The sequence below is a fragment of the Haliaeetus leucocephalus genome, unplaced genomic scaffold (genome assembly GCF_000737465.1).
Source record: "Haliaeetus leucocephalus isolate CR32 unplaced genomic scaffold, Haliaeetus_leucocephalus-4.0 Scaffold730, whole genome shotgun sequence".
Classification (NCBI taxonomy): Eukaryota; Metazoa; Chordata; class Aves; order Accipitriformes; family Accipitridae; genus Haliaeetus; species Haliaeetus leucocephalus.
In genome coordinates this window covers 3,058,375-3,073,884 of record NW_010973166.1, presented here as the reverse complement: position 1 = coordinate 3,073,884, position 15,510 = coordinate 3,058,375, and the positions used below count along the sequence as shown (strand labels likewise).

Below are 15,510 nucleotides of genomic sequence, written 5' to 3'. Positions count from 1 at the left end.
GACAAACAGTGCAGTGATATTATTTATTCTTCTGTTGTTTTTTTTTTCTCAGAAATAAAGAACCACCACAATCTAAGGAGGCTGGAAAAGGGCCTGTATAATCATTTCTCAGTGGGACACATGGCAGAAATCAAAGCCCCTGGACAGTTTCTTCAACTCAGCTTCTGAAGACTGGGTAGGCAGTTTTCGGTGTATAGAAAAGGAGGCTCAAGTTATGCTCCTCTTTCTGTTCATAGAAATAATAAAATTAAGGATAAAGCCAAGCATCAGTCATGCAGCAAACTGCAAAATGGCAGTATTTCCCAGAAATTGAAGCAAATGCAAAAGAATTTGCTTTTGGGGTTAAGTGTGTGTCACTTAAATATAAATTCTGCAATGTGTAGCATCTGCTACATTTTTCTTCACACAAAACCAGCTCTTTTCCAGCACACACTCACACTGGGGCTGAAGTATTTAACAGCTTATAACAAGGACAATTTACCTGGTGGTATGTAGCCTAGCAAGGTATAAGATTTACTTTATGGAATAAGCAGTAGAGTACATGAAATATCGATGTTAAGGTCAAACACAGCATGTCAGGAGTCGGCACACAGGTACCCTTTTAAGGCAGTATGGCATCAGACCAAAATAAAATTACATTTTTCCTCCATGAAAGGAGCAAGAGTGAGAAAGAGAGAATTTTTCTTTGCCTTTGTCCATGACTGAAGCCCACAGACCCACTGTCTCCCCTTGCTGTACAGGAAAAAAGCAACCATTTTGTTTCTGACTGCATCAGAACATACACAGACTCATGTATGGCTTGTCCAATTACTCTAACAAATCAGGGTACACATCCATACAGTAGTAACCCATCCAAGCTCAGCCTATGCAGCATCAGGTTAATAGCTGAAAACAAAAACTGTCAGAAGGAAACCTTTCTGAGCTGGTATCAGCTGCCAAAGCTCTCACCTCAGTGAACCACAGCACACGTGAGAATCTAATTTTAAGAAACAGTACTGTCATAATGTACAGCAGTGAGAAATACTACCAATAAAAAGATGAAAAAAATAGCACCAATATCAGAGAGTTGCTTATGTGCTCTGAGTAGCTTCCTGGATTAGTGAGACTAGGGTGCTCAGCAAAGCACCTGGGCACGCACAGCAGCCTATTCCCCACAGATTAACAAATTCCCCAAGTCAGCTTGGTCCCCCCAGGCGATGGTAAGTGGTGAAGCTGGTGATAAATGCTTTCCCCTTTGCTCGAAGGTGCCATAGAGAACCCTGTGCTAACAGTGCACCCTTCTCCAAGTTCGTTGTCAAAGCTGGGAGGGGTGAGTGTGTGCTGCAAGCCCAGGAACACCCCGAGAGGGTTGAAGTCTGAACAAGCCAGAAGAGCAGTTGCCTCCCTTGCCCAGACTAGGCACCTGCAAAACACCTGCAGGACCAGCACCCAAACACAACGCCTGACGTCACACAGGGTGCAAGGGCCTTCCTGCCCTGGGCTCTCCCTGCTAGATCATTCTGCCTCCCGGTGCGTTTGGCCAAACAAGTTTCAAACTCCACAACCATAAAAACATCCACTCTAGTCATAGGGATAGTAAAGTTTAAATGGTCTTTCATTTCCAGGTTGTTTTTTTGGATTCTCTCCCATTCTTATACCCATGCAAAAAAAAGAGCTCTTGTGCTTCAAATTTTGAATGTGTGGTCCTTGGCCACACAAATGTCATACAGACATTTTTGTACTCAAGAAGCTGCTTCTGGGATACTATTTGATTGCCAAGAAACTCTTAAGCTTAACCTGAAGAAGATTTCTATGTGAAAGACACGGAAAATTCCTGTAGAAGAAACTAAAAGTCATGTTTTTACTCTTAACTTACTCCTAGCTGAAGCACCTCTTGGGCAGCCAGTTTAATGAGCAGAAGCTATGTCCAAAAAAAAAAAAAAAAAAAAAAAAATCCTAAAAATTAAAATGGGTTTAGAAACCTGCTTGCTGCACAAAGCAGATAACTAGTGTCCACTCATAGCACAGGTGACATACTTTGGTGACAGATAAAAACATGCCCTGTTGTCATGCTCCAATTCAGAGAGCTTTAAGCACTAACATCACAGTGAAGCACTAAAAGCATGTTGAAGCTACTTCAGACAGGAAGCCCAAGGAGAGGGCAGGTCACCATTTAGACAATTTCATCGTACTGGAATGTGAACACAAGGTACCTTCGATTCTTACAGTTGTGCAACACTGTATGTGGAACAAGCACCAGGTGGTGTTTCTGGATTGTGACCTTTAGCATGGTGTGCGTTCAGCTATGTGGGTAACACTACCCCAGGTCAACACTTCCAGGTGTTGATCCAGTCATAACCTACCTCCACATGAAGGGCTGCCCTCTGTTCGTAGGTTCTTCAGGCAGTCCCAGAGAGCCATCTTTTCTAGTCTACGCTTTGTTCTAATAGCCTCTGGTAGTGCAATAGTCAGTTTTCCCTCCACAGAGAAAAATTTAAAATAAGGTATTTCTGTGGAAAAGTCTTTTCTCCAAAAGGAGGGGAAAGAAAGTAAGTGTTCAGAAATATAACCTGGGAAGTAGCATGAGTGCTTGTGACAGTGTTAAGACAAAGACACTGTAAACTACAAAACCCTTAACTTAGTACTCCTGCCAGAAACCCGTAAGATTTACCTTCAACCAATATTTACGATATGGGTAAAGATGCGTTTATTCTGTTATGTACCTGAACAGAGATATAAAGGAGAGACTAGCTTTGGAAACATCTCACAAGTGTATTTATTAGTCAGGAGCAATCGGTCTCAAAGCGTGACCCATTTCATACTTTAAATGGCGTTTCATTACACTGCAGCTGCACAAGCCTCTGTTCTCCCTGAACAGATGCTTGATATGCAGAAGGCAGACTTTAGCACACTACTTATTTACATACATAAGTTCCTGGATTTGCTTAGGTTTGAGGGCAGTAGTTCAAGAAAAGTCTGTTTGTCTTAATCATTTGAAAAGCTTCTTTCTTTTCTTTCTCCACTGTTTATCATCCACATCTTCAGTACCATCAGGAGGATCTGGTATTACAAAGCCATCAGTCATTTTATAGTACACTACTGTGGAATCTGACTCAACTATGGCCAAGGTAACTGACAGCGGGGTGTCGGGATCATCTTGTGGGAGAGATGCTTTCTTCATAATTTCTCTTATCCTAGAAGAGGAAACAAGCGGTTAGAAAGGAGTCCACAACCACCTAACGATGGCACAAAGGTAGAAGTGCACCATTGCTATTTTTATTCACCCTGGTTTTATTCTCCAAATTTGTCTTCACTAAAGAAAGTGCAGTATCTGTTCTAATAAAAATCCAAAGTCGTATAATCAAGCAACAAAATTAAGTAACAAAGAATCTTATAAAAATACACTCAGTTACATACATCTCTGCTGGAAATGGCTCAACACATGCTTCTAAGCTTTGCTTAGGTGTACTACAGTGCACATGCCTCAACCATCCTTCAATGACCACAATCATAACATGGCAATCTCCAACGGCCTTATTTTCATGAGATTTTAAAAAAAATATATCAAATTGAATAACACATGGTGTTCAATTAGAGAACAAAATAATTAAGACTTGTTCCATTTGTAGAGATAAGTCTTCCAGTCTCTGTGCTACAGTTCTCTGCCAGACTGTGGAAGATGCAGGAACCCAAGACAGGTTTCTCTACCTCCCTGTCTAGACTAGAAGCCACAAGACTAATGTTCTTCTTCAAGACAGCACAAATGTCTTCCTTAAAAATTCAAGACAAAGTTATGCAATTTTTCCTGTTCAGCTTATTTTAAGAATAACATGCCAGTTACTGTTCAGTTCAGCGCTGAGGACAACACTGATTCCTGGAGTCCTTACATTACTGTTCCGACTGGGGAGCAAGTACTGAAGGAGTGCAGTGCCCAGGGGCAGAACAGTAACACCCCCCACAGCAAGCATTTCCACAGGGAGCCTTCTCCTTCACCTAAAGGTCGGGTGCAAGAGGACTCATCTGGGATTGCCAGGACAGGTTACACTCTTGGGAGAGGTCAGCTACGCAGTGAGAAAAATTGCCCCTTGCTTCATGTGCCCCCGAGACCTCATTCACCAGAAAACATGCATTACTGAAGCTGGGCACTGTAGTTGAAAAGAAGGCTCTTTCTAAATGCATCAGCTTTCAAACTTTAATCATCATCTTCCTTCCAAACCTCTTTGATCCCTTAATAAAAGCCAAATGGAAAGTGGCAGAGAATAAGCAGCAGCCTGGAAAGGCTATGCTATTAAGCCCGTGACCCTCTTAAGTATCCATCTGTGTTCTGAACTGTTCATAATCCAACTTGGCTAAATTCAGTAGTGCCTTTTCTTTTGATTTCACTACTGGCCCATATATAATGCAAGGCGAGGCAATACAATATAGTTAGTCATTTCATGCAACAGAGATACTAAGGCTGTGAAAAGCCATATTCAGGTCCTCCTACAATCAGCACACTTCATAACAAGAGAACAAATAAGCAAAGAGATACTGTATTGGCCACCGGTAGAAGAGAGACACCTGCACAAGAGTCATATTTCAAACAATGTGACATTAACTTCTCTGCTCCCGCCACCTCACCACTGCTTTGGTCTGCACATTTTCTTGGCAGGTGCCTTAGGCTCAGGGCCTTGCTGTGGGAACACTAACCGCACTGTGGGTATTAAGGAGAGCGTAAACACAACCCTGCCTTCCAAAGCTGTAGCCAATTCATGGATGGAGGTGCTCTGCAACAAAAAAGAAATACATCCCACTATGAGCAATACCTCAAATACAGCACGGCCTTCCAGTGAAAGCACTACCTAGTGAGGGGGGTCACATGCCTGCTGCAGTTGCACCAGTAAGTACCGAGTGAATCGCAGGTGTACAAGCAGGCACCAGGACTGCAGTAAGCAAGGACAAACGAGCTGAATGTCTAAGGCACAGCAGTGAAGCACTGTACCTCTGTGCTGATGCTGGGCACCTTCTGCTCTTGTCACTGTTTCCAGCCCCCCTTTAGGGGTACCTCCACCACAATGTCTTGCCATAGCTCTGGCAGGTGACAAGAGCCTGGGAAAGGATTCCAGATGTCCTTCCAGACATGCTACACATGCACAGAGCAAGAATCCACTTGTCACATGCTGGTAGCTCGTGTCTGGAGGAAGCTCTGAATAAGTTGTCGATGGTAAGTCCAGGCTACTGGCAGAGACCCAGTGAGGCTTTTATGAAGCAGTGGATATTAATTTCTTTCTCTCCCAGGAAAGTGAAATAGAAATAGCAATAAAAAGCCAAATAAAAGGGTACAGCTACCCAGGAGAGCTATTTTGGGACCAAACTTGTGTTAAGTGTGGACAGTCCCATATCTGGATGCAGATTCAGGCAGTGGCCTATAGTCACCTGTCAGCCAGGGAAGAAGCACCTTCATATTTTCTTCAGTAACTGTCACCATTTCTCTTCCTAGTCTATTAGGGAGATGGATGTAACAGTGAGGCATTAGATCTAGATTTCTCATCACTCATGATTTCTTCTTATCCTGTCAAGCACAGACATCTGAACCTTTATTTCCCCTCATTTAGCACTTAGACGATGCACCATGATCCCAAAAATGGTCAGGTCCTCACAACAGATTAATGACATATCTTCATGTCCCTGTCTTACTTTCAGGAGACTGAGTTTCAGGCTTTATGTAAAGAGCACAAAGACATGCCATTGCCTCAGGATTATCTGCTGACACTGCTGTCCTCAGAGCACAAATGCCTTCCACTGCACATGGGGAATCAGCCTCTATCATCGTAAAAAATTACAACTGCAAATGCAAGATTCTCATCTTCCCAGTGTTCTCAACACAGGCAGCCCCAAAACAAGAGCTCTCATTCATGCATACCATGACTAGCCATAATGCAATGCAGCACATCTGCAGATTAGTGAGAGGGTATCTTTTAAAAGAATAAGCTTCGGAATTCAGGAAGTCTGTATCAGACGCCTGTGTTTCCTCTCCGCCCCTGAAGGCATCACTGTTAGCCTCTGCATCCAGCATGTTCACAAAGTTTCTCTGCAGCAGCGGACATTTCAAAGAAGGGAGTCAGATAACATCTGGGTTTGTGCTGATTCCACTACACTTGCTACGTGCCATGAACAGAAAGATGAAATATTGCAGGAAGTGTATAGTTTTTTTAATCCTTTTGATGTTTCTAACACTGCCTATGAAAAAAAAAAAGCAAGAAGTGTTCTTGGCCTTCTGAAATTCTTAGGAATACATGTTTGACCTCCTAAACAAGGCAAGAAGCCTTTCTTTCAAGAGATACAGCCCTCTAGGTTGCCCATCTCACACTACAGCTGCATTCAATGACTAAAACAAAGTCCTAAACAAGAAAACTGTATGTTAACACCTTCCCCCAACAGAGCTAGCTGACTTCATTTACTAAGTTAATGGTTACAGATAAGCTCCTTAATGACCATCTGCTACACCATACCAGTGATGTCAGTTATAAAAGCTGGCTTTTGCTTAAGTAAAAGTGGATTTAATGTTTCTGAAAGTGTCAAATTTTAGAAGCCTCTGGGACAGAGAATTTCAATACATCCAGTACTTTGGCATACTCCACCAACAGTCTTGATAACCTTCATTCACCAGCATCCTGACCAGCCTTTTCCTCATGAATCACAACTGTGTTAGGACACATCCTGCAAACATTGTTCCCATTGATACCAAAGGGTCCACAATGACTCTGGTGGTCCAACAGCATGAAGTACACAGAAGGTGTGGTGTCAAGCATCTGGCATGGACTGGCTCTACCTGGATCCTCCTTTTCAACAGGCGTTCAGGTATGCCCACTCCACTGGCTAGACATGAAGTTTTAAGCAGAATGCGAGACTTAACATGAGAAAAGGTGCAGCTGAGAAACAGTTAACACTGTTTTCCAGTGTCTGAATAAAAGCTTAGCATGTTTTCACTACAGTCTCAAGTAAAGCCTATGTTGGAAGAATGCACCATTTCACTTTGTCATCTCCTGAAGGACACTATACAACACAACACTCAGTCATCTTAGTAGATGTTCATCCACAGGCTCTGCCTTGTTCATTGCCTTAGACTTGTTCTTCCACAGGCTCAGCCTGCCTAGGAAGATTGGGGACAATCAACCCTACACATGCAGCCTTCTCAGGATTTATGCCGATGACTACCTGGTAAAAAATAAAAGGCATCTAGAGCCCCAAGAAAGCACACAGAACAATCAAGTGTGTGTGCTGCTGCATGCACAGTGAGAAGTCTATGAGTTAAAATATCCTGCAACCACTCCTTTCCGTTTTCACCTCCCCACCATGAAGAAAAGCCATTGAATGTTAGGCAACACTGAAGCTTTAGGTTTTCCCACACAAAAAAGGTACATCTCAAACAAAGGCACTGTGAAAGAAAAATAACATACGTAAGCTAGGGGAATACAGACACTACAAGAAACACTAGAAAGTTTTATTTAAGTCCCATAAATAGAATATGACCAAATATTTTTTTTAGTAAGAATTCTCCTCTGTTGCAGATCGTACAGGCCAAAGTTTTCAGAAGAGCTTGAAAACCCATCTCTAAAAACTCATGGCATCTGCACATTTGCTGCAAGCTAGGATCTGCTCCCACCAAGACAAATGCAAGTAGGACAAAGCCCTCAGAGTCCACCTAGGAAGGAAGCTCACATTCACCTCACATTGCAGGAGATGAAAAGGATTTCATCTCAAACACTGAAGAAGACACTCTTATACAAAAGCAAATACCTGCTATTTCTAAAGCCCTTTGCATCAGAAAAAGGGCTTTAGAAAAGGCTTTCTAGATACCTACAAACCACAGTCAGCAGAGGTTGCTTTTTTCTACAAAGAATTAGTCATAAGAGCAGGTTTAACTTACTTAACATCATGCAAGGACCACTGCAGCTAAGGTAACAGCACTATGAATGTCATCCTGCATTTGCCTTTACTGCTGCCTTCAAACTAAATGGCAACAGTGAACTTACCTGGTCTTCTATTGCTGTTGCAATTAATAGGTTAAAAACAAAACAAAAAAATCCATACAAAAGAAAAGAGGGAGATTTTCCATCTTTCCCCCATCTTGATTTTTTATTAACAAAACACTTTTCATACTAGGTAGGCCTTCAACACATGTCAGAAATCTGTACCATCTTTCCTAATGGTCTGCTCCTAACAAAATAACATTGCCCTTTTTGCTTCACGGAAAGAAAAAGGCAAATGACTGGTGAACTTCAGGCAACTGTGGCTTGAGGTTTTAACTGACTGTCCAAAAAACTAGAAGAGAACAGAATCATAAAGGAAAGATAACATGGACAGACAGTTTTGTGTTGAACAAAAGAGTATTTCAGTGATATATCCCATGCAAGTACCTCTGAGAAGCAGCGGAAACACTGAGAGCTCAGAGTAGTTTTATGGAGGTTGCATAGTGCTCCATTGAGCTGAAATGGAACTACTGCCTTCCCTACCATAAAAGCCAAGGGCTTTCAATCTGCCCTTTATACTTGGATGAATAATTCATTGCAGGCTTGGCCAGCCCAAACAGCTCCCTCGCCTCCATGCAAGGCAGGGCTGGAGAGTCAACACAAGTTGGTCTCTGTACCGCTACACAGAGATCATTACTCTGTGCATTGGAGCGCACCATTGTACCAGACTTGTTCAGATAGGCCCCATGACAAGAGAACCAAGGCAGAGGAAAACTCCTCTAAAGCACAATACCTTTAATTTAGCCAGCACTACGAAAACAGGGCAGCATGGCTCACCATCAGGAATGCTGCTCCAGACATTGCTGCCTGCCCTGCAGCTAGATTAACCTAGTGCCTTGAAATATATGGGAAGAAGAATGTGGTGGTGGTGGGAGAAGGTGTGAATGGACACCGCTATTTCTTGGGATTTGTCTCCAAACTACAGGAACATGGGATGCTAGAGGAAACTCATGGTTTTGTAATGGAAAAAAAAACAAAAAAAAACCCAAAAAAACCCCAAACAACCAAACCACAAAGAAAACACCACATGGCTTACTGGTCAGGAAAAGGAATTGAAACCCCAAGGAATATAAAGTCATTTTTTCCGTGGAAGTTGAAAAAGGAAACAAGACAAATCATGCAAGAGGGAGGAATCAGAATTCAGCAAAGTTCTACAAGATACACCAACTATAAGACATTCAATCATAGTACTGCACAACCAACTCAGCCGTATGAGCCGCATCAATCACTTTTAAACTACTAATAAAGAGTTTGCATCTAGAAGCCATTAGTTACATTTTCAATGTGTGATTTACTGTATGAGTAAACTGAAATAATGCTTATAGCAGAAGAGCTACTGACAAAACTGTGAAGAGGATGCAAGATAAGGAGCATGTCACACTTCCAGTGCATTTAAAATAGCAGTGCTTCTTATAAGCAAAACCACTTCAGATTAGAGGAAGATCTATTTCACAAATTACAGATTTAGAAGAGGATAAATTGCTTCCAGTCCTCAGATTTGCTTCTAAGGATGCTTATCAGCTTTAAAATGAAATATTTATGTATTCTTTTTCCAAAATTAAGTTACCGTTTTAACAAAATAACCCTTCCCCTCTTAGCCTAAACCAAACTTTGCAGTCTCCATAACCTCATGCAACTGACTTCATTTCCAACACTTGCACACAAAAAACAAACAGGGCAGTGACATATCATTTAATCTGACAGTCTATTAGTAACATTTTGCTCAGACAATGTTATTTGTCTAGGACAGACAGCATGTAATTCCATTAGATCCAGCATCTAACTCCCTGGTCCTTGGAAGGATCAAGGCTTTCAACACTATCTAGAAAATCCAGCTGTCAACACTGTGAGCTCTCCCACACTTGCTGAGCTTGGTTTATGCTAGTCATTTCTGCCAGCTCTGAAGCATGATTACCTGTATTTAACTGCTTCACCCTCTCTGGGGAGCCACAATTCTGGAATATGCTGACAATTAGGTACTTGGTGTGCACGAAGGTGTTGTCTGCAGTAGTGAACGGCAAACACGTCCCAGCCAATGGATCTATGAATTCCTCCTGCAAGCATGAACCACTGCTAAATTCAAAGGCATACAAACACAAGGTTCTCCAAACCTTAGCCAGCTGTGTGTGGTTGAGAGAGTGGTCCAAGACAGGCATAAGTTGCATCTTATTCTCCAGGTCTTCACTCTCAGAAGATCCAGCAATCTTCATTTTAAGAGCATGCATGCACAGCATAAAGCCACTTCTCAGATTGTATGAGACTACCGTTTGCGTTGGTAGTCACTTTGCTCCAGACCCTGTAATTTTGCGATTCAGTGAGTTACTGTGCAGCCTTACACTGGCAGGGCAGGATGATCAGCTTCCATCAAGCTGTTTGTAGAAGTGGACAGTAAGCTTAGCAAGCAGAACAGCGTTTGCCTTAAGCTGTTAACTGTCATGCATAAACTGGACATGATGAAATCTTATAATAGGCAAAAAAACATTGAGTGGATTTTTTTTTTTGTAGGGCACTCAGATTTATCATTTGCTTAGGTGTCTTGCTGGTAATTTCCACAGCAACTTTACTACAGCCTTTTAAGGACACAGTCCTCTCAGTGTCAGCCAAGCAGGAATCTTCATGAGACACCTGGGAAGGCAGAGCTTGGCTGAAGTGGCTTTGAGAAGAAAACCACCTCTGCAGCCCTTACCCAGGCCTTACTGGTTAAGCAAGGAAATGCTGTCCATAAACGCTGCCATTTGCTAGTTGCTTTTGCAGTTAGCACATTTCCAGGCCCAGCAATGAGGACAGAACTTTTTCACCTTCCCAACCCCCTCCAATGGCTTACTTTCAACACTGAACTGCATTTACTTGTACTCATACCTCTTCCTCTACCTTCAGCAGGTAATGCAAAAACCCAAAGCATTGCTTTGAACAAAACAGCAAAGTAGCTAAGTACAAAAGCTTTCCTGTCTACCTACAGCTTGGTAAGTCAAGTGAGAAAACATAATTTAAGAGATCACATACCTAACAAGCCTCTTACTATCAACAATCACAACAAAATATTCATCACTGACAGAACAAAGAGGCAGTAGTACTGCAATACACTTTCCAGCTCCTTCTGTAGGATGCCTTTTTAATGGCCTCCCTCTGTGCTCCGTAACTTTGAGCTACAGTTATTGTCTATACCCCCTGTTTTTTGCCTACTGTTCCAACAAAGGAGCCAAGGAGTTGATGCTGTCCTTTCTCTACGAAGACTGACCAGGCCCCTCCGATCAGTGGTGACCTGCCAATGAAACGCCAAGCATGTATATGCACATACACACTCAATAACAAAATACAAGCACATACGATCTTCCTGCCTGACAACATCTATGGGTATCAAGCACATATAGGCTTTAATGGACTCATCCAGCATTACAGCCCAGTATTCAGCTCATTTTAGTGACAATACGCTCTATGTAGTTGCTCTGTAGCAAAACCCAGTCACAAACTGTACTTTTAATCAATGTGATGCATTCACTTTTTGCTTCTCTAACACACACCCTTCCAGTAATGGATTCCATCCACACTGGTGCCAGAAGCAGAGCAAACAGTATCACCACAGTACAAACAAGTTCAGAGGCTCCAAGTGAAAAGCTCCAATGAAACAGTAAAAGATAGGACATACATGCAGTGCAATATCTCACCGTCATTAAAAGCCAATTAGAACATACTTGCTGGCATTGATCCAATGTCAGGAATCAAAGTTTCCCACATAGGTGGAAACCTACTACATTAAACAAGCACAACTCCTCAACACATAGGCACAATTTCTTAAAGATCCCATATCCTAATTTGCTGCCTTCTTTGCCCACCTAAAATCTATTTGAACCTGTGAATAGCAGTGTGTCCCTTTCACACACATACAGCGATCTGCTTCTTGCAGAGAGGCTGAATGACACTCAGCATTTCATCCTGCAAGACCTCTCTGCAGCTTTCCTCTGTTGTGGAGATCACACCCTACTTCTCTGTATGACCAAGCCCACAAGAGTGATTGGCCAATATTTGCAAATGGAAGATCTTTTCAGCACGTAGATAGTACTCAAATCCATCAATATCTAGTAAGTCATTTTCTTCCCCCTCACAAATATGCTCTTAGGAAAACACATAGCAGAATCAAGATGGAAGTCTGTTTGCAGAAGACTGATCTGTCACTTCTAAAACAAAACAAAACACAACAAAAAAGGCAAAACCCCTAGCATGCCTAAAACATCATTCCTAGATCGCGCGCACACACACGTCTGCTAAGTGCAATTCATCAGCTACCTGCTACTGTGTCAGGCTGCTGCCTGCAGAGCAAGAGGAAACAGCAAACAGCAGCAAGATCTGTAAAGCTAGCCCTGAGCACACACTCCTAGCAAGAGTAGGAACAGAAGAAACGGAAAAAATGTACTACCATATAATGCAGCTGAAATAGTTCAGGTCTTCAGATACATCACAGGAAAGAATGGCAAATACCAGCAAGAGAAGGCAGACATCATCAGAGAGTAAATAATACTGTGTGTTTGAGGCTGCTCTAGGGGCCAGTTAAAATATACTGTAAAATCACTGAAGTGGAATTTCTCTAGGCTGTAAATATCTGTATTATCACCAAGTCATAGCTGTGTTGTCCTCCGCTTGAGAATTACTTAGTCTTGCATGTGTAAGGCAAGTAAGTAAAAAATCACAGCTCAAGGGACAGTTAGACATTAGACTCCAGATAAGCAAGAGGAATTTCTGGTTGAAAGTAGCCAAATTATACTTTCAAAACAAAGAGGAAATGAAACCAAACACACCAGGCTTATCCATAGAGTTGACAATGAAAAAAAAAGTTTATTCTTAGACAGGTCTGAGGGGCTTTCTTCCCCCTTAGGTACTTTAAAGCCCAGTGACACAAATCTATTGCTAGATTTCCCAGACTACAAAAAAGCAGCACAAGAATGTTCAAAACATAAGCTGTGAAGGTCTTGTATTCTAAACTTGTCTCTCAAACATATACTTTGATAACAATTGTTATCTCCTAGAGCATAAGCAACTTCTAAACAATATGAAGTGTTTATCAGCAGGAGGCGTCAGCTGTTGTGGGAAGCTGACAAAGGCCTACCACTTTCAGAGAGGGAGAAGCAGAGGCTGACGCAGCTTAGAAAATTAAAGGAATCTCAACTTTGCATGTACATTTGCAGCACCCAAAATAACTCTGCTCACAGGCTGAGATATTGCTTTCCTCTGATACTCCTTTGTTTCCTCCCCCTTCCCCTCTTGACCAAGGCATCAGCAGCCTGTTAAATATATCTGTTCTTCATTCTATCTTATTGGTGACACGGGCCAAACACTGACCACATCCTCACCTCTCGTGGCTTAAAGATATGTGCACAGGTACTGGCACCATCACTTGGAGACTGTCCTGTTCTCTTTCACGTGCATGTAAACATACAAGTTGCAGTTCTGCTACTCCGACGTGCTTCACTTCATGCCAGTTTCTCCCTAGAAAGATTCATCATCAATGATAAGGACCAGAACACAAACCAGAAGTTTTAATCATTCAGATATCAAATTTGGTATATAAGTTAACATCTAAGGTTCTGTTTTTTCTCCCTCTCCTCACAGGAGATTTCCCATGAGAGACAACTACCCCATTCAACTGTCAAGCTCCCCTTCTGAGAAACAATCCTGTTAAAGAAACCCACAGGAGCAGTACTAGGCTGCTGACTCCAGAGCTACACTGATTGATGGTGAATAGGGATCTGCCTGACAAAGCTTTGTTTCAAAAAGGCAAGAAGATGACAAAAACCATCTCTGTCACCTGCAGCATAAAAGGGTAATCCAAATTTGAACTTTATCAGCACCCTAAACTGTGAAGAAGCAGGTGCTAAAACCTTGATTATTGATAACATAAAGTTCTTCCCTTCTGCTTGAAGGGATAAAGCTAAAAGTTTCTGCTGCAGAACTACAGGGGCCTTCTCTTAAAGCCTATCAAGGCATTTTCTTCAGAGGTGTAACAATAACAGACATGGTGCTTTCTGGCCTGTAAAATCCCTCCCTTCCCTGATCTTGAGAACCACCAGCCTCCAAGAGAAACTGAAGTATTTTTATTAGGCTGGCTGCCTGCCTACACACAGTCCCTTTTCAACAAAGCCAACGTGGGAGAACCACAGGCAGAAGTTTATATATCCCATAACTCTGCTCCACTCTTACAAGACAGCGAAAGACTACACTGCATTTGTCATAATTATTGCCACCAGACTTACAAGTTATCTTCTCTCCTACAGCAATCCTGCCCTTGACAAAAAACAGTATCCTAATCAGGCCAGCACACATCAGCCATTTGCTAATGGTAATCAGTAACTTTGACATTAATTTACAAATGAGGACTCTACTACCAGCACAACCAATTGAACTTGTAACTTCACCTTTCTATGCTCCTTTTCATTCCCCTACTCCTCTTTTTCTTTTTTTCCATGCCAAGTGTCTTTGCCCTGGAACACCTGCACCCGTAACTGCTAGACAAAATGGGCCCTCATCTTCGTAAAGGCGCCAGGTAGGCACAGGATAGAAATCTTCAGCACCAAAATACCATCTGCTTCTTAGGTAACCATCACTGCATTATGTTTCAAAAACAACGCCAAGGATTTTTGTAGGAAAGGTCTTGCTAGCACAAACTTTAATAGCACCTAAAGGCAAATACATTTGCTGGGATGTCTACTCAGTCACTTCATTGAATTACCTTCTAAGAGGTCCAGGTATACCACAAAAGCAGCATAGATTTGAGCACCGTCAGATATATCAAGAGACATCATTTCTGTGAACTGAAACCCAAAAAGTAACATTGGTGAAGGAAAGCAGAAGTTATATTAAGAATACACAGACCAAACCCAGAATCTGTACAGCTGTCTAAGCCACTGAAGTCTGAAACCAGTTTTAAGGACCAGCTGGCAATTAAAAAGCAGGACTTGTTTTCTGACTGTATCTTAAGACCTCTCTTTTCCACATTCCCCCTATTTCGGTGCTTAAGAAAGCAAGCCAAATAAACAAATAAATGAGGAATCACAACTATTTCTGGAACAGATCTAGCTTTGTGGAGAAGGGCTATGAATTTTACCTATTTTTGCTGCAGTACATCAACATAAGATGACGGCCAAATTAAATACCTCCACGTTTTCAGTATGCTAAAAATTAAGATGGAGTCAGAGTTTAAGACGCTTGCGTTTTCCAGCTGTGATTTCAGCATTTACTACCTCGTCCCCGACTAAAGCCGCCATTCCCCAACAACCCCACCGGCTCTCCTCACGGGACGGCAGGCGAGCCCCCGCAACAGACCCAACACAACGAAACCCGTTGTATTAAAATCTCCTCCTCCAGCCTCCCTTCGGGAGAGGGGGGAACCCGCCTGACCGGCCCCTCGGCCTCGGGGTGCCGCCGGTCACCTACGTGCGCCCCCGACCCGAGATGCTCCTCAAAGCCGCGGTGGGGGGAAATCCTGTCAGGGGCCGGGGCAAGGGGCACGGGCGGGAAAGCGAGACCC

The 15,510-nt window shown here is 42.5% G+C and overlaps 1 protein-coding gene across 2 annotated transcripts; it reads right to left on the bottom strand.

Annotated features, from left to right (window-relative positions):
* Positions 1-2,793: 2,793 nt before the first annotated feature.
* TSEN15 (TSEN15 tRNA splicing endonuclease subunit) lies at positions 2,794-15,465 on the bottom strand. 2 transcript variants are annotated; one of them, XM_010580689.1, is made up of 4 exons: positions 15,088-15,465; positions 14,713-14,794; positions 13,337-13,472; positions 2,794-3,173 (listed from the first exon to the last, which is right to left on the bottom strand). In XM_010580689.1, exons 2-4 carry the CDS (start codon positions 14,783-14,785, stop codon positions 2,969-2,971), a joined length of 414 nt encoding a protein of 137 aa, XP_010578991.1. In that variant the 5' UTR covers positions 14,786-14,794; positions 15,088-15,465; the 3' UTR covers positions 2,794-2,968. The 2 variants fall into 2 exon arrangements, with proteins under 2 accessions (XP_010578991.1, XP_010578990.1); XM_010580688.1 differs by having other exon boundaries at positions 14,713-15,465.
* Between the last annotated feature and the right edge of the window lie 45 nt (positions 15,466-15,510).